Source organism: Apis cerana, linkage group LG4, assembly GCF_029169275.1.
Source record: "Apis cerana isolate GH-2021 linkage group LG4, AcerK_1.0, whole genome shotgun sequence".
Classification (NCBI taxonomy): Eukaryota; Metazoa; Arthropoda; class Insecta; order Hymenoptera; family Apidae; genus Apis; species Apis cerana.
The window spans coordinates 3,495,255-3,518,218 of NC_083855.1; the positions used below are offsets into that span (position 1 = coordinate 3,495,255).

Genomic DNA, 22,964 nt, shown 5'->3' on the forward strand with positions numbered 1-22,964 from the left:
TTCATATACTTCGATATATTTATAACGATGGAAAAAAAATAGTCTAAATCAAAAAGAGAAAAGAGAACGAAGAAACAAAATGAAAAAGCGCATTTATTGAACATAATTTCCACTAAAGGAAACAATGTTGGAAATATTTTTCACCCCTTCGTTAGAGATAGATACTTATAAAATTTTATTTCGAGAGTCTTTCACGAAGAAAGAGGAAGAGAGTATCGATAACCGGATGCTCGTTCCCGTACGGGGAATCGTAAATAGAGATTTTGTCAACCCCCTTACTCGTCCACGGATGGAATCGAGCCGTGGAACAATGTAGGAAAGAGGAAAAGGAAACTATCTTTTACGGTGGAATAAGTCGGAGCATTAAAGAAACTCCGCGACGTCTTTCGAGAGAGTTTTGGTCCGCGTTTCGTAGCTGGACTCTGCCAATGGACGCGTTATTTTCCCTGTTCACGATGCTTTTAAAAAGTTCTTCGCCGAATTGTGTAAATTGTGAACGAGGTTCTTTGACAAATTGAATTGAGTTAGATGAGCAGCAATTGGGCGATACGGAGATAAACGAATAGAATTTTTATTTCAATGTCCTAATCGATTTGTAAATGATTTTAAATGATATTTGAAAGATAAATTATTTTCATATGTATTATTTCGTTTTTTATTTGATTTTAAATTTGATTACGAAAATGTTTTTTTCTTTTTTGTGTATATATATATACACATACATTTGAGATAATAAAATATTTAATAATCATTTGAAAATAATTTATTTTTTTATTTAATTATTATTAATAATTTTTACTTATAAATAAAAGTTTTTATAATACCGCTGCATTCGTTCTTCCATAACGCGTTTTTATTTGCAATAATTAATTTATATTAACTAATTCACACGAAACTAATTAATTTAAATAAATAATACGAGGAGAAAAGAGAAACACGTCCGCTCTGCTCCGCGTTCGAAACACGACTGCGTTGAATCGACATTTCGAATGTCAATAATAATCGATGTTATTATTATCGATCGTCGTGTGCCGCGATTCAAATCGACCGTGACATTCCGCGTTGTGTCGAAGCGACGATACATACGTAGAGATTCTATATAAATCCTTTCTTTTTATAACATAAAAGTTATTAAAAATAAAAATATTACAAAATAAAAAATATTAAGGAAAAATTTATTGGATAAGTAAATGAATTGCGACAATTTATTGTTTTAGAAAGAATAATAAAACGATCGTCGGGTCATTCATTGGCCAATAACTTCTTCCTCGGGTTTAAAGGTTTCTCAACAAAAGGAAAGAACCTACAATTCATTTTATTTTCTTGTTTACGTCCGATCATTTACGATCACCAATTTATGGACGTTGTTAAAGTTACCTTACCATTTCTATTCGGAAATTAAACGATTTATATTTATTAGCTGCAATCAACTCGCTTGTAAATATCATTCTGTCATAACTTCAACGAAATTTCCAATATTTTTCTATCGATATTTCAATCAATAGAAATATATTCAAATTTTCGTTATCTTAAAACATATCTTTTAAAACATTTTTATCAATTTTTTTTTCTTTATTTCTATTTATCGATCGTTTATTTGTTAACTTTGAAATTATATTCTTAATAAAATAAATAAATAAAAGAAAATAATTTTGTTAAATATCCCACCGTCGAAATTCCAATTTTTATTATCAATCTTTATGTCAACAGTCAAAATTTTCGACGACATTCAATTTTTCGTTTCAATAATTCAATATAAACAAATATGCCGAATAACAAATGATTCAATTAGATTTAAAAAAAAAATCTCTCGAACGGAAGACAATAAATTTTTAAATTTTATATTGAATAATATCATGGACACGCGATATTATTAAGCCAAATTTTAATTTTCTAAAATACATTTCCATTATTAATCGTCAATTCGTTCATCACGAAAATATTGTTGATTAAAGTGGTAATAATTTTGTTAAGTACATTAAAAAAAGAAAGAAAGAAGAAAGAAAAAAAGAAGGAAAAATGGAAAGCTAATTTTGAATTTTTACGAGGAAAACGCGTCATCGTGGAAGGACATTATTTCACGGCCTTACTTTCGTTTTCAAAAGCTCCGTGTTCCGCTAATTATAACAAAGAGAAGCGTAAAAGAGGAGTGGCGGAGCGCAGCCCTCCTAAATGGGACAGCCAGGGTCGTTTCTCTGAACCGGAAAGCGGAGCTAAAAATCCGCTTTTAGACCGGCAAAGAATACACCTCAGTCGGTTGAAATCAAGCCTGTTTTCGTTTACACCGCATTTCTCGATCGTTTCAAAAACAATTCGTATCCCATTTCCTACACTTTCCATTCTTTTCTTTTTAAATTGGCTTAAAAATTTAATATCATATTATGATGAAATAATATATCCAATAAAATTTAAATATTCAATTTAAAAAAAATGAAATATTAAAATTGTTTTTCATTATATTTTTTAAATAGAATAACTTTGGTATTAAATTTCAACAAAAAATATATTAATCACAAAAGTTCGTGAATTTTTATTTTGGGATTATGTTAAATTATTTTTCACTAAATTTATTCCTCGAAATATTTCACTATAGATTATATTGCTATATAGTTTAAAAATGAATGATACAACAATGGGTAAAATTTTGTTTCTCGAATTCTATCATTAATTAAATTAATACAAATTTCAAGAATTCTATATTACCAAAGAATATATATTATTTATTAAAACAACATTTTAACATAATATTTTCTCCTTTATATTTATATTTCATTTATTCTGCATTATAAAGAAACGTTAAAAATAAATTAAAATTTAAAATTAATTTCATTACGATTTCTCGAATTTTAATTTTTATCTCTTTCGTAATATAACAACATAGAATTTCAATATTACTTCCAATACAATTACGTCCAATAAACATAAATAATCGATTGAAAAAAAGAAGAAGAAAAGAAATTAAATATCATCTGTGTTAAAATTATTTTTCTTATATCAATTCCCAATTATAACACTCTCTTTACAATTTATAATCATTTAATTCCATTTCGAGATTATGATAAAATATTTTTCAATAAACTTTTCGTCCAAATATTTTACTCGATTGCCACTACACCGCTACAATTAAAATATAATTCACGTAACAACAATTCAAGAGTCTCCATTACAATTTCTTCCCTGCTATTATTTTAATTCTCATATTGTACGAAACGTAGGAGGAATCTCGAGAATGTGGCAGAATTTACCGGAAAAATCGCGTGACGGTGGACAAAAGGCCATTAAGGGTGAAGATAAGCGGCCACTCCTCGTTAACGATCTCTGGTACACTTTTCCAGCGAAGTTAAGGCTGGTACGTGCTCACTGCCATTCCGCGTGATCCATACTGACCACCTCTTTCATCGTGAATCATCGTTGGAAGGATTTTTCGGCAGCTTGGAATCCGTTGGTAATTAATACACAATTGTGTTAGCATTGGCAGCGTTTCCTTGAAAGCTTTTCGCCTTGTTTGGGTAATTTTTTAATACCGAGTAAGGGAAAATTGCTTTACGTAGCTAGTAATGCTGTATCATTCCAATGGATTAAAAAGAGAAGTCGTTTTCGTAATCATCAAGTTCGTGATTTTGTAATTTTAAATATTAAATATATATGTAGTATTTATAAAAATTAATTTTTCAAATTACGATGGATAGTTAATGGTAAAATTATATACTTTGATTATATTTTCGATATTAAAACGCGATAAACTTAATAATTTATTTATACAAAAATTAGTTACGAATTATTAATTTCCGAGTGAAAAAATTATATAGAAATAATTTTCATGACTTTTTTTTCTAATACAATATTTTAATTCGCAAGATCACGTTGGTTTCGTAAAAAAAGATGAAATGGAGATAAAAAGATTCGTGCAACAACGTTACATTTATGAAATTACTCGGCAGATGGTGCGAACGGTACAATTACGTTGAATGATAACTGGCAGTATATAATATTTTTAGAAATAATCATATATAATTTTAAAGTTAGTTAATTAAAATTTTATATACGTTGTTATTTATATTACAAAATTCGCGAAATAAATTTCATTTAAATATATTAAAAATCATTACAGCCCGTATATCATAAACGAAATTAAATAAGTTCTTCTTTTATTACATCATAAGGTAAAAGCGAGAAAGGCGAAATGAAATTTAATATGAAGTTTAATTAACAACGTCATAAAGTATTTTATGCTTTTTTCCTACACTCTCGTCCAGTTTCCAACGTGTAATTTCTCTTTGTATATATTATAAACGTATCTTAATCTCTCTTCCGAATAATCTTTAACAATCCTTCGCCCTTTTAAATCTTACTACAAACATATCGAGTTATAAAACATCGAATTACAATCCCCAAAATTTCTTTCATTTTCTTTCATTTTCCAAATGTTTTTCCACTTCAAAATTGGGATCTCAACAATTTAACCTCAACTTTCAACAATTCAATTCCTCCACGATCGTCAGTAAAAACACGTCACAGCTGGAAGCGCCCTTAAACGGAACAAAAGCACGGCACGGCATGCCGGTCGACAAGTAGAACAAACCATTAAACACCTTCGAGCACAATGGAAAATCGCGCGTTCGACTGCGCGCGACAAGTAGAACGGGTCAGCGTATCTCCGGACAAGTACAATAAAACCGTGCCCGGTCAGACATGGCGCGCCATACAGTGGAACGACACCCGCGCAGCGGAAACTTGGACGTAGTGGATTTCGTTGTATCATGGAGAATTTTTGGTACTTAATCGTAGTTTTTTTCTTCATATAATTAGAACAATCACATTCTTGAATATCAACGATGAAGAAGTAAAAAGGGGTAAGATATTTTCAGTTTTTTAAAATGTGATTTGGTAATCGAGAAGAAGCTTTATTTCTGTTTCTTTATATGTAATATATATGTATACATTTCTGTACGAAAAAAAAAAAAAAATAAAAATAAACATTTTTTAATAGCTACAGTTAAGAACATTCCCCACTTTCACCACTGCATATTTGAAGTATGAATGTATTTGACGATTTTATTTGAGAATTGATGTTTATATTTGTCATGCAATTGTGCTTCGAGAAAAAGTAAAAATTCAGGGATAAAAAAAAAAATAAAAAATAAAATTTTGCTCGAATTATTAACGAAAACCATCGGTCCAGAGAGACTTAATAATTTTTGCACGTAACGAACAAAATTTATCTCTAATCCGAGTTACAAAATCAAACATTCAAATACTCTCTGCAAAATTAATTCTAACTGCGTTCAAAAATTCTTTCTTTCATCGATCGGAAAAAATCAATCCAATCGTTTAACCACCATACCTTCCAATTAGAGTTTGTTTCTCCTTCAATATTATCCTTACGGCGACATTACGACTTATTCTCAAAGGACGCTTGGGAATGGGACAGAAGTAGCGAAAACTACTTAACGAACGAATAAAGGAAAGGAAGAGGAACGCGAGAGACACAGGACGGAGATATTAAAAAAGAGAGGAAACAGAGGAACGGAATGAGAGGGGCTCTGGATGGAAAACCCTCTTTGCTCTGCTCGCTCGTGCAAATTTAAGTAGGAAGAAATGTTTCGCTGCCTTTTTCCTTCTACCTCTTCTCCCCCACTCCTCGTTTCGTTCGTTCCCCGACCTGTTTTCCCCGTGGAATTTTTCTTTCCTCCAACCTCTCCCTCTCTCTCTCTCTCTTCCCCCTTTTCAAAACCTTTACCCCCCTCGTCGCAAAATGTCCCATTCGACGTGGCTCCGCGCTAAAGTAAACGCATCTCGGTTTCCACGTGTCCCTTTTCTCCCCCTCCTCCAACGTACCCCTTTCGGTTATTCTTCTTCGCCTCGACGGTGTCGTTCGAAATTCATTTTTTATTCCTTTCCAAGGTGCAACACCGTGAGTCGTTGGCGGTTGCCGCGTTTATATATATATATAGGGCTGGTAGAGATTTAAGGGGGAATCCGACTCGTTTCGAGAAAGACAATATTGGATTCGACCGGCTGCTCTCTTTTCGTCTCTGGGAAGAGATTGTTACGTTCCTCGTCTTGCATATTTGATTATTCGGTATATAGACGGGTCTATGAGTACGTGTCTCGCGAATTCAGGTTGCAAATGTTCTCGTGCTGTTTTTTCGCGTTCTATTTCTGCGCCGGGGCTATTTCTCGCGGACGTGGAAACTGGATTAAGGTTATTCCTCGATGAGGTTACGGTTAGATCTATATACGAAACGACGGTGATAATTAGATCACCGAATTTCTTTTTAGAACCCGAAATTCGAATTTCTTCTTATCGTGAAACTATTTCGCGCTTTTATCAAATTAAAATTTAATCAAGTTTTTCGAAATGTTGCTCATAATAATATCCTAAAAGAAATAACAATGAAGAAGACTTTGGAAACGGAAAAGAAAGAATCGTATCGTATTTTTCATATTGATCACCTCGTCCAATATGAACTCGTAAAAGAAGAGAAAGAAGAAATCCGTAAAATCATTTGAGTAATCCCTGTTCAATTCCTCACATTCCCTCACTTTCCTCTCGTTGAGAAAGAAAATGGATTCTTCCCGCGCGTTTCCACACGTTGCGGAATACCATGAAACGCGACACTCGAGGCGGAAAGTAAGGCACCGTCTCCTTTCTTCCACGTTCGGATGATCGCACTGGAACTTAAGGGGCGAGCATCCGTGAAAACGTGACCCATAAAGTTAACCTTTTATTCACCGTACCCCGTGGTGTGGAGGTGAATTGCGTTCGATACGCGAGGAGAACCGTCGAAACCAATAATTCCGGCTTAATGTCTCGTGAAAAACAAAACATGCCTGCTATACTCGTCCGCTGGGACTCGTCCGATATATTTCACTCCCTCTCTCTTTTCTCACTCCATTTTTCTTTGTTATTTTTACGCGCGTGTTTCCCGTTTTTCCTCTCCCTCTCTCCTTTATCGTTTCGAAACGAAACAATACACGCGTGATACTTACGCGGGGACAGAGGAACCAATTAAACCGAATTATTCGTGCATTCGTCACTGTTCCTCCTCTTTTTTCTACACGATGTGTATATATATATATTTTTATTCATCGTTCGAACCAGTTTGTGAACATTGATACGCGAGATAAAATGATCAACTTCACTTTCTTTTTTTCGTCGTTCATTTATAAATAAGGATAGAAGAAGAATGAAATGGATTTAATTCGAATTTGAAAACGAATTTTTTAACCATCCAGGAGATTATTATCATTTAGAAAAATATCATAAATTGGTTTATTTTTTGAATCATTTATCTTCTACACAAACGATATTTCTATATAAATAGTTCAATATATTTTTTCTTGGAAAATAAGAAACTATCTTTTCCTTTAAAAAATTTTATTCGGATAAAAAGAAAATCCTATGTAATAATTGCTATCGGTCATTTATTTTATAAATCCTTGAAATGATATATTTGAAAAGCAATATTCCTACGATATCCGTTAAATTTGATAAAACGACGATATCTCCTTTCAGGAATAGAAATAAATTGACGGAGGAAATTCAAATTGTTCGAACGTAAAGCTTTCGATATCTCGATATCGAGATGTTTTATTCCGGACATTGAAAGTTTGTTGCCCCCGTGGAGGATATTTTACGTGGGCAGGAAAAAGTAAACAACGGCGGAAGCGGATCTCTCTCACCCTCAACCCCCTTTCATCCTCGAAATTCAAGTCTTCTCTTCTTTTAATAACCAAGTCAGACGGAAGAACTTTTAGGATTAGTTCGGTTTGAGAAAAAAAATTTCTTCATTTCTTTTCCCCAGATCTCTCTATCTTCCATTTCTGAATATTTTTCCGTTTGAAATTTTTGTTTATCGTCGTCGTTTTCGTAATTTTCTTTTTGAAAAAAAAAAGTTTATCCCAATCTTTGTTTAGAATATGAGTTAATTAAATTTTCCATTTTTCTTTCTCGTTTTTTTTTTTTTTTTTTGGTAATTTAGGCAAGCGTGAATGAAAAATTGTTTTCAACTTGACAGGAAAAAATAGAATTTTTAATTAATGTAGTAGAAAGAAAAAACATTTCGAATTTTACAGACGAGAGAAATAAATTGTTAAAGTTTTCGTGTCTATAATTAATTAATGATGAAATTTCGTTTGTCGCTATTATATGTAGCTTAAAAATTTTGAAATATTGCAACAAAAATTTTAACGATATTATAGGTTTTTTTCAACGTATCAATCTCGTTAAAGAATATTAAATTATTAAATTGATTTTCGGATTTAATAAAATTTAATATTATTACAATTCTTTTTATTCATATTCTTATTAATTAAAAACAACTATTAAAATAGAATTTGAATCGAAACTTGTTCAACTATTGTGCACACGCGTTTCTTTCTCTGAATATATAATAACATCCATTATAATAATTAACAATAAAACGTGAACACTTACTTGGACTCGTCCTGGTCCTCGTCATCGTCCTCGGAATCGAAGAAGGCGTCGTCGTCCTCCGTGTCGACCGAAGTTTCCGTTCTCATTCGTCGATTCTGCTGAACCGCCCTGGATTTCGGGATTACTATGTCCCTGTGAAAACAAAAGAAAAAGGAGAATCATCAAGTAGAAACGGCCCATGTTTGATCCGACTTCCGACCGCTCCTTTCTCCACGAATTTGAAAGGTCAATGTGCTTTTTCCGCCAAATTTCCACCATTGAAAATCCCGTGGTCCCGTAAATCACGAATTATCCGAAGCTTAAAACATCGAAATTAATGATAATTTATTACCGTGAACGTAAACCGAGAAACAATAAAATTATTTTAATTTTACGTACGAATATTTCATTCGGTTTGCACCGTTTCATTTTTTCTTCTTTCAGAAAATTATTGTTTAATCAACGATCACGTATATCAATATACAGAATATTTCCGTATAATTATAACGATAATTACTATTGAATCACTCTTTTTTTTTTAACGAGATAAAATTTTCTTTCGAATCTTTTCGCAAGAAATTTAATGAAGTACGAGAATAAAGGGACGTAAAAAAACTTGGAGTAATAATCATAAAAATTTTAACCATCAAACGCAAGAAGTACATAAAGAAAACTTTCCGATAAATTTCAACAATTTATTAACTATCCTCAACAATTTATTCAATTCCAAGTCGAAAATATCATTAGAAAATAAGGACAAACGTAAATGTTTGAAAAAGAAAATAAATAATTTTAGAACTTGAAGAAATAAATCGAATGGAATAAGCTAAAAAAAAAACAGGTTTAATCTTCCAGACAGGCGTGAACATTCTCGATCCAACGTGTCCTCGGTGCAAAAGAGGGTTGGGCGAATTTTAAAAATTTAAGCAGATCCACCGTGTCAAGATGCTGGAGTCGCTCTCTCCGGGAATGGAATAAGTTAAAAGCGATTTCCCGGCTACGGCAAATGGAACGCTTTCGAATATAATTTCTCTCGTCGACGGAGAATGGATCATGGAGGGAGGGAGAGGGGGGATACGAGAGGTCAGCGGGAGCGAGAGAGAGAGAGAGCGAAGATTTTCCTAGGGAAAAATTCTCTATCGATAACGACGTTGAGTTTGCACGGTCCAATGGAAAATTTTTACTCATAACATGTTTCGTGCTCGCGTTTACTCGCCAGAGAGAAAGAGAGAGGAAGAGCTCGTCTATTTGTCTTCCTTCGTCTTCTTGAACGTATAATATCGGCTCTGCTTTATAATATTTTACATGGGGAGAGAAGAAAAATCAGAGATAAAACTCGAAGATGAAATAACGATTTCCTTGTGTAAATCTACGATTTCTTGTTGCCACGACGAGTACGAAGTGAAAATTATATCTCGAATCATATAAGGGATGAGTCTCTGAATTATATTTTTCTGAAGGCTATTTTTACGTTACGATTTAATCATTTAAGAATTTTTCAATCGTTTGTAATTCGTTTTAATTTTGAAAAATTAATGGAGATTGAAAAATATTAATTGGCGGATCACAAGTTTTATTATTAATTGTATTATTATCGAGTATTCAAATTTGTGTAACAGTTGGCAACTTGGTGTCTTTGGATTGGTTGATTAGAGTTGGAAATTGACATATATTATTTTAGCAACAAGTAACGGAAGTTTAATGCAACTTGTTTGAAAGGATAGTTAAATCGGATTGAATCCGATGGAATTTGATCGAACGGAATGGCCGAATTTGTATTTCTGGGGAAAATGGAATATGGGAGCGGAGCGGAAGATAAAGTTTGATGGTGACCGATGAGATGACCCAGGTAATAAAGTCACGAAGCTGATGAATCTATGGAACTGTCTCGAGAAATTAGAAAGCGTGCTTTGAACATTTTGATGTTGATTAAATTTTCGACGATTAAAATCATTTTAAAATAATATATAACGTTTCTCTAAAACGCGTCTCTAACTGAACTAAAAATTATATATACTATTAATCTCTTTATAAATTTTACAATTTTACTTAATAATCATATATCAATATTTCTTTCTCCAAACATTTGAAACATTTCTTTAATATTTACTTTAGAAATTAAATAATTAACCTTAACGAAATTGATCTCGCCATAGCTTCCAATACGACTGAAATATCTACAAAATATATTATTATTTATACCAATGTATACTCTATAATATTATACCTCGATTAATAATTGTATCAAAATAAGGATGAAAATTCTATGTATAAACATAGTAGTAATTCAAAAAAAAAAAAGACTAAAAAATCCACGCTCTGCGATGATCAAAAACGTTCCAACGTTTATAATGCTAACAATACCTTACAGCTGTCGATAATGTTTCAACCCCCGTCACATCTTCCAAACATTTCCATACCATTACCAGACACGATCACTTCGGATCAATTAAACGTGTCACAACTATCGCGACTGATCCAGACACATTTCACGCCATCATTCGCACCTCATCTAATCCCGATCAACGTTGTCGTGCAGCAACCCTCCCCTTCTCCCTCGGTTATAATTCCGTTAATAATAAGCCCTCGAATTCGCGTAGATAATTGTTCGAGGCGGGCAGAAGAGCAGCCAGGAACAATTATGACGTTCTCTTGCCGTTAATTTGCGCGTTCAAGATAAATTCCAGGTGAATGCCGCGTTGAACGCCACCATATCCACGTGGAAAGCTGCAATCACTGTTTATACTGGCAATAAGCACGCTCGGAAATCAATGATCGCCTCACCTTTGTCTCTGTCTCTTTCCCTCTCCACGCCTTCTCCCTGCCCATCTCTCGCACGGTTTAATACAGGCGCTGGATAATATCGTCGTTAATCATTGGCCGCGGACAAGCCTATGGACGGGGCCGGTGATCGAAACGATTAATTCTGACAGAACTGTTTATTTTGATCGTCTGCAGAGATGGCGGATTGGATTGGATATCGTTATTTAGGAAGAGGAGAATGAAGGATGAATTTCTCTTGATAATATTTTTTTCAGAAGATTTCTCAGATTGTTCAATGCTTCTTGATTTCAAATTGAATATTATTATCACGTGGTAAAGAAAAGTGTGTCGAAAACGCATCGTTGAAAATATAAACAAGAAAGTGTACAACAGAGCTCGAATAATGAAGATTGAAATGATTTTCATTAATTTGAATAATATATTAATTCAAGGAGGAAGACAGAGGAGGAATCTTAGATCTTGCACACATTGATACAAGCATCGTATGATTAATTTGGAAAGCATCTTGCAATCTCATGGTCCTAGTTCGAATCTCTGGCAATCTCGAGGGTCTTATGATACGTCAATCACTGTTCAGTGTGTTGTCCAAGTTTCACGCTAGCTAATTTCTAGATAGAATTCCAGATAGGGGAACGAGATTGGGAAAGGATCAATTCAAGACGCGTATCAACAAGGAAACGAGGAAAATTTTTTTATGAAAATATCTTGTATACATATATAAGTCACTTACCCTGATTTTTCAAGTTCCTTCTTGGAAACACAAACAGCAGTGAATGTATCCTTAAGGAGACACAAATCCTTCTTCTTGCAATTCAGTGGACGACAAAGTTCACCTGAAAAGAAAGAGAAAAACATGTTATCAAAGAAATTTCCAAGTGTCCAATAAATTATTAAAAATATTATAAAACAAACGAATGAATTACATTCATAAAATTATTATTTTTCTCCATCGAGTTAAATCCATTTTACATAAGCAATATAAATTAAACTTATGTTGTTTCTTTACTAATCCATCTGTAAATATAAGTGTCCATCCCATCCATTTCCTTCCCTTCTTCCTCCCTCCAATTACAAATCAAACCTCGTTATATCAATCGATATTTTATTACGCCCGTTTAAGTACAATAAACCGCTTTATTAATTCCTAAGACCTTCGATCCTCCTCCACTTAACAACACCTCCTTTACTTCCAATCGATTTCAATTTCTTCTGGCGCGATGCGATTGCTTCGTTCCTCGGAAAATAGAGATTAAAGGAAAGAGAGAAAGAGAGGGGGGAAAAAAGGAAGAAGAAGAAGAACGATTTAAGAAACGAAGCTTCGAGGAACGGTATTCACGGATTGTGAGCATGGCTCGATATTAAAGAGATGAGAGAGAAAATAAAAAAAAAAAGAAAATGGCTTGTAAACGACGTTCGAAGACGCGGATTCACGTTCGTCAGAATTAAACTATATCGTTCGCAGTCACGATCGACGACGTGGAAAAATTCTGAGGTGCTTCTCTATCCCCTTCCCCCCTCCCTTTCTTTCTTCCTTTCTTTCTTTCGTGCATCGATATTACGCCACGTCCCCCGTAATCCGCCAAGCGTATTGACGCCTTGGAACGCGCGCAGTTTCGCCTTATTAAATTTTAAGACCCGCTTCCGGTGGAGGAATACCCGATTTCGTAGCATTTTACGATATTGTTCACCGTCAACGTTCCTTCTCCGCGCGGAAAAAGATAGGCGACGCGAATTTTTATTATTCAGGGAAGAGGATCACTTTCGATGATCGTGCGTATTAAATTATCGATCGATATTTTTCAGGCATTTGAAATTTGCAACTCTTTATATTCATTTCGGAATATCGTTCTTTAAAATTTTGCAGATTCTTTTTCTTTGTATCTCGTTTTTTGCGCCAATCGATTTCGATGGAATTTTTAAGAGCTTTAGTCTTATTTTTCTTTCTTTTTTTTTTTTTTATAATTTTTGTTACAATAAACCAATAGTTCCAACTTTTAGAGAAAATTCAAGTGGTATCGATTCAATTTTGACACAGTTATTTGTATCCTCGAAGAGATAAGATTTTCACGGATGCGAGAAAAGAAATGGTGATCTTAAATAGTGATTTATTATTCAAATATTATAATCCCCGCTTTAAATATGATCTTTTGCATATTATTCCGTAGGTTTTTACAAATTTTGCATAAATGCATAAACATTACGATTGAAAATGCGTTTTATAATGACACGAATTTACATTCTATTATATCATATTGGGCCGTAATTCTCCCTTTTGCAATATTCAAATAACCTGGCGACTCTTCTTCCCTTTCGTACAACGAGATAACAAGAATTAAACAAAAATTACACATTTTTATCGTTATAAAAACGATCTAACAAATAATCTGCAAAATCTATTATTTTTCAAAGAACAAACCCAACAACCCCGTGTTCCAACGCGTGTAATCGCGTTCAAACACATCGAATTTCAAAAATCAATTTCTCAAAGGCGACCTTGCGTCCAAAAGCCTCTTTCGCCCCTCTGAAAGGTCGAAAATAGATTTCCAAGTCGCGAGAGGTTAGGATCGTTAGAGGAAGAGAGAGAGAGAGAGATTGAAACTAATTCCGTCATTGAACGCAAGGAGGCAATCCGGGATTTTCGCCGAAATGATTCGTTTCTTTGATGTAGAGCGTGTGCCGCGGCGGGCACGGTTCAATGGGTGGCGCAATTGCATCCGCGTGGAAATAGTCGACAAGCGATATTGGTCGTTTCAGGGAGCATACCGCATCGGATCGAACCCCCCCTCCTCTTCTCCATTAACCCCGTCGACCATCGCGCACCCGCGAAATCGCGATTACCTTTTGACGTGTAAAACCGATAAGGATTTGTCCTCACGTCTCTCTCTCTTTCTGTCTGTCTACTAGTACCACTCGCTCCCTCAGACCGTTTCCACGTTCGATCGTTTTGGATCGAAACGATGAAACGACGAACGTTTCGAGGGAGAGAAGGAGAAATTGTAAGTTGGTTAAATCGAGAACGATACGCGTCGTTTCCCTCTCTCTCTTTTTTTTTTCTCCAAAGAGATGGATGGTTTCACAGAGGGGATCGAGATTTTTATTAATAATTAAGTGACACATTTGCGAAATTATCAGTGATTTTATTGGATATTATCGTATATTATTTGAAAATATTAATTTTTAATAATCGAAAATTAAAACTTTAATAATCTTGTTTGTTTTATGCTTCGTTGTTGCATAGGTTTTTTATTGCGGATTTGTTTTATGCAGTTTTTATAATATGAAACTTTTTTACCCTACGTTCGATGGTTTAAAAAAATATTTCACTCGATATTTGCGATTATTTATTTATATATCGTTTTATGCAGAATACGCGAGTATAAATAAAAATTTAAAAAATATATGTATAAAAATTTAACAGTGTATTTATAAATCTTACTCGTGTGTAATATTATTACGACGAGATACGAAATGGAATGACATAAATCGCGGCGCAAGAAACAATAATAATGATTGTCATTGATATCGATAATATCGGATTTAACGGAGTCGTGTTCCGAACGCGGAGCAGTGCGGACGTGTTTTCTCTGTGCTCCTCGCGAGAAGTTTATATTATTTAATAAATTAATTTTGTTTTGTTTAAATAATTATAAATTAATTATTGTAAATAAAAACGCGTTATGGAGGAGCGAATGCCGGACAGATTCAATAATATTATATACCATTTTTTTTTATTTTTAACATTTCAAAATTATTAAAATTCATTTATAATATTGACAAAATATATTACAAATAATATAAAACAATAATAAAATTATTTATTTTATACTTTAATCTTATTCTTATTCGTGCGTATCGATATAACTAGAGAGAAAACGTCATGCTCTACTTGTCCTACTATGCACGATCTCATTCCACTGCATAACATTTAGCGCGATCGTACACGGTTTGTCTGATTATATACAAGTCTATTTTACTTTACTGGAAAAATCTCCTCGCTTTTATTGGCAGACTACTCTGTTGTCAATGTAACCTCAACGAATTCACGGGTATTCGCATTTCAAGGAAGGAGGATCTCCTTGATTTAAGTGCATTTTATTTTTATCGAAGAATTACTTTTCACTATGTTGTGCAACAATGCATCGACCTATTTTTCAAATTTGAAGAAGCTTTTATCTTTCTCGTTTAATGAATTTTCGTTGTATATATTTTTGATGTTTGAGTACAGTATTTAGATTTTTGATATTTTCAAATTATTTGAAATTGATATTTTTAAATTATTCCAATCGTTTAATTTCAATTTTCATTTCGTAAAAAAACTACAAGTAACTTTAGAGAATGAATTATCATTCGCCTTGTTGTTGTTTTAATTATTAATTCTTTAAATCATCGTAGAAATTCACACGTTTTCCGAGTAACGAACGAGTTAAAAATACCAAGAAAAAGAAAGGAACGAACTTCGATATCTCGTTTTAGTTCCTTAAAAAGAATTACGATTCGCACGCAAAAATTTGTCACGCTATTAAAACAGCTCGGATCCAATCGATCATCTTTATCTCGAAATCCTCGAAAAAAAAAATCCGATATTTCAATCTCCATTTCCTGCAATTATATCCTTCCTCGAGACGCGCACCTTTCTCTTTCTTTTTCTCATTTGCGAAAAGGTTCGTCGAAAAGGAAGATTCGATCCAAAGCTCCCTTTGACCAGTTTCCTCCCTCTCCCTCTTTTTTCCTCGTCGATGCAAACGACCGCCTACGAGAGAAATCGAGGCCTCCTTAATTCGCGCCTGTTCGATTTTAATTCCGCCCTACCTCCTTCTCCAACGGATATTACACGGCAAAGACTCGAACGTTGCAGGGTAAACTTTTAATTAGACGCGTAATGGATCCCAACCGACCTTATCCGAGTTGCACAGCCTTACCGTTTGTTTGCGATACACTTTTTCGAATCGGGGGTACTGTTGTATCGTTGTGCAAGGGGTGGAAAGATTGGAACCCCTGTCTTAAAGATGCCGCTTCGTGCGTTTCGAACCTGAATGAATTACTATAAGACGTTCCAAGGGGAGGAAAATAGGATAAGAGAAATGCGAATCGAAGGACAGAAGATAGATTGTTGTTCGAAAATTTATTTGAGAAATGAAAGTAATAGGTATTCGATATTAATAATAAATTATAGAAAGAGAAAATCATAAAAATTTAATATTTTGCAAACCAATTTTATTTTTTATGAAAAAACTATTGGAATATAGATCTCTCTTCTTCCTTTTTTTATCAAAGAAGCAAAAATCCTTACATATTTTATGCAAGGATTTGCAAATGCTTATATATTATCTCTGATTCTGTTGCTTACATTAGTTTTAAATTTCTTAGATCAATCTTAATTTAATTATCTTAGAAAAAGAAGAGGTAAATTTCTTAATAGAGAGTGAAAAACACAAGAGAAGAAGATCCTTCGATTATTCGTGATATATTTTCACCGGAATGGACAAGAGTTCCAGAGCGGTAATCCAGAACTTTGCGTGTCCCCTTTCGAAAGATGGTGGAAGACAATGATGCGAGGAGACAGTTTCTGCGAGGGGCTTCGAGCGAATTGGATTCGAGTCGGTTCGACGATTCCTACCGAACGTTTGCTCTCTGACAGGCGTCACGGACTATTTTGCAATAGAAGATTCACCGGATTTGATCGAGGAAAAAAAAAGAAAAAAGAAAAGAAACTATCGCAACGCGGAAATTTGATTTGGTTTCGTTATAAATATCCTTTCCTTTCCATTTTCCCTTTTCCTTTTTATTTATTTATTAGAATATGGAAATTTTATTCAAACATGGAGAATTTTATAATTCTTCGTCGCTATTTGCATTTATAGCTTTTTAAAATTCATATGCAATTGATTGAAAAGGGAAATGTATTCTGTTGTTATAGCTTCTTAATTTACATTGATTTAAGTAAGTTGAAGCTTTTAGAGGGGGTAGAGAATATTCGATGAAACGGATTTACATAAAATTAGCGATGTGTTGTCCATTTCATTAAATATGGATTTCATTAAAATGTAACTTTTTCATTAATTCGCTACATATGTTGGTTGCAAAAGTATTAATACAAATGGAAATTTTGTGTTCATAAATCCTCGCGTTCATCAGTTTAAATTAATAAAAAGGATACATAACATTATATCGATGATTAGATTTTTATTAGAGACGTGAATAATTAAAAATAAATAAATAAGTGTTTACATAAACATCGAATTAATTTTACACAATTTTATAATTATATATCAATGCTATTTACACGGTGATAGAACGTATCCATCAGTATCTTTCAACAAGTAAGAAAAATCTTTGAAAAAATTCGTACAGCAAACGTTCTGAATTAAAACGGGATAAAACGAAAAATTTTAAACAATTCGATTGTTAACAGAATCTAAAGCAGGGGATCAACAGTTTTTTATATCCAAGAGAGTAATTACACCGGTGCTAATATGCTAATGGGGCCCAAGTTATCGCGGATGGTGTTGGAAGTTCTTCCTAAGTTTCGGTCGACGATGGAGAAGAGGAGCGAGCGAGAGAAATTTCCGGAACAAAAATCAGCCGGATGGAATCGTTCCAACCGAGTTAGCGTGATTGCAATTATAATACGCTCTTCCGTTTCTTTATCCACCGCGTGACATCGTATCGTAATATTTGCATCAAGGGCATTGTCTTCCTTTCTTTCTCCGTCCGAGCCATCTTTTACTTTTACGACTTTTCGCGAAGTGGAGGGGGATAAAGCCTTTCGTTTGATCACGGCTTGCTGCCTTTTCTCCGGAGTGGAAAATGTATTATGCGTTGGAGTATGACTTTTTTATAGATATGGTATTTCATGTTTTACGAGTTGTTCGGTATCTTGTTTGGTTCCTCTGAAATATCATAACTGTCTCTTATCCGAGGAAATATATTGTGCGGCTGCAGGAATTTTTGATATTTGCGTTCGACGGATGGAATAAACTCGAATTTGAAATTTAAATTTCGCGTCTTCCAGAACATTGATACATGATATACGTACACGCGTGTAAATATTTTCGAATCGAGTGTTTTTTTTATTGCAAGCGTTTAAAAACTGTTCGAGATAATCTTATTTTTGCCCGTATTTATCTCGCTTATACGATAAAACGCGTATATAATAAACTGTAGAGGGGAAACAAGTTACTATCGGATGCGCAAAATGAAATATTCTATCTTATTTACCTTATTCTTTTTAATTAGACGTTATTAAACAAATTAAACCCTCTCTTAATCCACCACCGTCATCGTCATCACCGGCCTCGAAATTCACGCGGGAACCTACGAAAACAATTTAACCCCTGACGATCGGTGGAAGCCTCGTTAACGTCACAAGGTCAGTCACGTTAAAAAATTAACGACCAGGCCACGTTCAACGCCAACTCGACGGCGTAATAGCTTCAAGAACCTATTAACCCCATAAATTATCCGTCTATCTTAACGTGCATGGTCACCCACCACCCCGACACCTCTGCTTCCCCCTCCTCTCTTTCCCCTATCGAAACCGTATTACGATATCGATTACAGCGTATATTACAGCCAATGACAATTACGGGGCACAATGCGGCCAAAATGGGGCAGACTTCTGCGTGAATTAGAAACGGAGATACACCAGCGATCGATCATGCATTTTGCGATTGATCGACGATGCTTAATGGATGCAAGATGGAAGAAGGGATAAGCCATGGGCGATAATAGAGCCGAGCCTCCATGCTCTCCATCCAAGAAGTCATTGGACGGGGGATCGATGCCACGTAGCGGGGGGAGGGGCGATGATTGTCGTCGAGGATGACGCGGAAGATTTCGAGGAAATGTCCCTCGGATGAGTCGGAGAAATTGGGTTTAATGGGAGAAAGGATTGGAATGGGATTTCTGTTTAATGTGTATTTGTATCATTTAAAAGAGATAAGGGAGAAACAGATTTATTTGTAGCGATAACGAGTAGAAATTGAGAATTTTTCAGGAATCATTTTGTGCAATAACGAAGATCTATTTATTAATTATATTGTTTATATAAATGTGTAGTTGAATTTCTCTGTGTTTGTTAGAAAATTTTTAGTAATATTCTTTCCATTATAAAATGAAATCTTGGGAATTGTAAGAGTTGGAATAGAGAAGGTGAGAATCAATTGAATTCTGCAGTAATAAAAAAAAAAAAGAAATTTATAAAATATTCAAACAGAATAATTATTTGAAGATAAAAATTTCCCCCAACAGTTAATACTGAGAAGAAACTTATTAAAATCTTGCACAAATCATTGATACGATATCTAATTTCCTCGTGTACGTTGCTGTAGACGATATTAAAATCGCATTAAGATCAAGCAAGACGTAATATTACACGTATAACTGTGTTCTGAGAATTATTCCTCTTCTCGATTTCGTTCGTTTCACTTTTGGATCTTATTTCGTTTACAGCGTCAAATCTTATATTGCTACACCAACTGTTTGCAAACAGTATCATCATATCTACGCTAAAACGTATATAAATACGCTCTGAACTTGCGCGAACAAATGTCCTTGATGCCCCCACTCTGGCGAATATTTGGCAAATGAATTCTCTATAATCCGCTCAAAGTTTGCCGAATGAAATGTCCACACTGGCGGCGATCATTCGTCTCGCTGTTTGTAATATTGTGAACGCAGTCCGTTAAGTTTATATCAAAAGCGTGCACAAAAATTTTCTCCACCTCCTCCAATTAATAAAATATTAATAACAACAAATTAAACGGGAAAAAGAGAAAAATGGTTGAATCACGTTTACAACGTGGCGAAATCGAGCGATATATCTTGCTCCCTGATAGCGAAAGGGTTAATCGATCATCCACGGCTATAATGTAAAAATGACACGATTCGTGGAGAGAAAGAGATGGAAAGAACGGCGAAAGGACGAGATAAAAGACAGGTAATCGCGCATTTCATCCTACACGTGCTTATTACCGCGTAATAATCAACTGTTCGCAAGATCTACGTCGCAAGATCCGACAATAAGACCACGTGATTATCTCCTAGCCACGTTCAATTATATCTGTGATACAAGCGCAGATCCACGTGGTCGTCGTTAGAGGGTAAGAGAGAGTGTTGCAACCGTGTTGGGTCTTACGTACAGTCAGTTGCAGAAATATTTGTACGTTATTTTAGAAGGGAATTCGTCTGATCTCTTGATTTTATAATCAAAGTTTTATACCAGTTTTTTTTCGTGAACCATCTTTTACGCATAAAAATGCTTGGATTTCTTATAATGGGATAACGGAGCATTTTATGGATTTTTGAAGTTTTGCTCTATCTCGTTTCGTTATAAAATTATATATATGAAAAAATTTAGAAAAACTTTGAGGAATGATTATTTCGAAGTAATATTTCGCTAATAAAAAAAAAAATTGGATTCATAGCATGGTGTGAATTGGTATGTAGAATGGTACAAGCGGCGAATAACAATTTCGGGTACAAAAATGAATTAAAAAAAAAAAAAAAAGAAAATAAAATTGTTCATTTAGGATTTCGTTTTCGAATAAATGAAAACTTTTCGAAAACTAATACGAAATTGATTAATTCCGATGATTGGACACGAATGATCGACAATACATCATTCTATGTTGAAACGAATTGAAAATATATTATAAAATTCATTTGAAAACTAATTTTCAAGAAAATCGAATTTAAGAATTCATCGATTATACATAATTTCTTATCGACCGTACTAATTTTTCTTGAAAAACAAGAAATAACATATAATAATTTTATTCCGTTCACTTTCCATTTAATTTTCACAATAATTCATTCCAATCAAGAATTATCCAATTTCACTCGTACTTAAATTTTCAAATTATTCAACTTTACATATGCACTCTTAAACGAGAAAAATATTATTATTTCTTGCAAGATGAAAAAGATTCGTAAAAATTTCGTAAGGAACGGAATTCTTAAACGCAAGAAGTGTCTCTCTTGCTCGAGGATTTTTCTTGCTGACTGTAAGTATCGGTCAATAGAGACATAAATAATTGCCGCATCGTGTTGTACGATAAAGTTAATCACGGTTCAGGATGGAACAATGTGACTATGGTAATGGTAATTTATAACGGTTGGTCCGCCACGGCTCCTTGGTAATTCTAGGAATGCGTAATGATTTAGGGAGGGGACGATTTATAGCCGGTTGTGTGCACGAATATTGCGAGGGATACCGTTTTAATCCGAAGAGGAGAATTCGAAGGGAGGGATGGAAAGTCATGGGGAATATTACGATACTTTCGCGTTTTATGGATCTTTTTATGGGATAAATGCGACCAAGCATCGAAGGGATTCCCTATTTTTTAATCTGTACGAGTACGAAATATATGTATTTGAAAGAGGGGGAAGAAAATTGGCTGTGCTGAATGTTTCATTATGGGAAAAATTCCCCCCTCCCCTTCCCAGTTTATGAACGGTTTTAAATGGAAATATAACGAAGAGATCGCGAGAGTTAATTTTCTTTGTCGTTATTCGAAGAATTTGTGGAAAATTTTGAAGATGGAGAAGTTGTTAATAAACGCTTACGAATTAAATCGCAATACCTTTGCGATTCGTGGAATTTTTATTTTTTAAAGAATGGAAAAGTATTTTATTACGGATATTTAAAGAATTTCGAACAAAAATTAAGAGAATGGTTGAAAAAAGGAAAAAAAAAAGATCGCGTAATTGATATTGCATCGCTCTTCGCAATTCGAAAATGAAAATCTCGTGCGTGCATCGTGGATATTGTAAAAATATTTTAATTTGCATTCGGACGATATTTAAAGAATTTATAGTAATGTAAATACATGGTTGGGTAAGTGGGACAGGAAATTGTAATATTCTGCAATTTATGAAATTTTCATGCGGAACGATGAATGTGATAAAACGAAACGAGAGATACTGTCTTAAATTACATCTAAAGAATTTCTGGGAGAAGCTTATAGGTTGTTCAAAGGAGGGAAATCATTGGCCAGGTGAGTGAGTCGTAGAGAAAATTGCTACATTTTTAAAATTTATGGAAGTTTTATGTTAGGAAACGAGGAACATAATAAAGAATACTTTATTTTGGACAGGTTATTTAGAATAATGAAAAAAAAAAAAATGAAAAAAATCGATAATCGAGGTAAACTTTTTGAGAAAACTATATTTCTGTGGTTTATAGAAGCGATACGATTATTACTGTAATATTAATAAGAACTTTTAAAGAATTTCAATCTTAAAAATACTAAAAGGAGAAGGAGGAGAATTAATTCTCGAAAAAATTCTTGTATCATTATTTCGTGTTATCCATAACCACAAAAAAAATACAATTGCATTTCCAATGAACTTTCCTTTAATTTACCTTTCTTCAAACTTAAGAAAATACAGCATATGCCTGTTCTTTTTATCTCTCAACTCTTAAAACTAAGATACACACATTATTGTATCTTATTTTTCAAATCTTCTAAACCTGTTCCATAAAGATATCTTTCCTCGTAAAAAGATCAAATTCAACTCAACCGTTGCAAAAACTTATTATCAAATCTTCTCTAAATATAAAATCGTATCGATACTTAATGACATACATATAATTGTCATAGCAATTTTTTTCAAACCTTCATCCAATAAGAAGAAAAAAAATTCATCATCGAAAAATATATATATATATCGAAAAATCGTTTGTCCAAACACGCATACTTTACATGTGTACGCAGGTGTAGAAAGATTGGATTGGCTCGAGGCACGAAAGATAAGCAAA

At 33.9% G+C, this 22,964-nt stretch overlaps 1 protein-coding gene across 1 annotated transcript in view; it reads right to left on the reverse strand.

Moving 5' to 3' along the window:
- The window catches only part of LOC108003563 (proteoglycan Cow), a 171,921-nt gene that overhangs the window by 37,840 nt on the left and 111,117 nt on the right, over window positions 1-22,964 (reverse strand). The window contains 2 exon segments of the mRNA XM_062073615.1: window positions 8,441-8,572; window positions 11,934-12,036. Of these exon segments, the coding sequence (XP_061929599.1) occupies window positions 8,441-8,572; window positions 11,934-12,036 (235 nt within the window).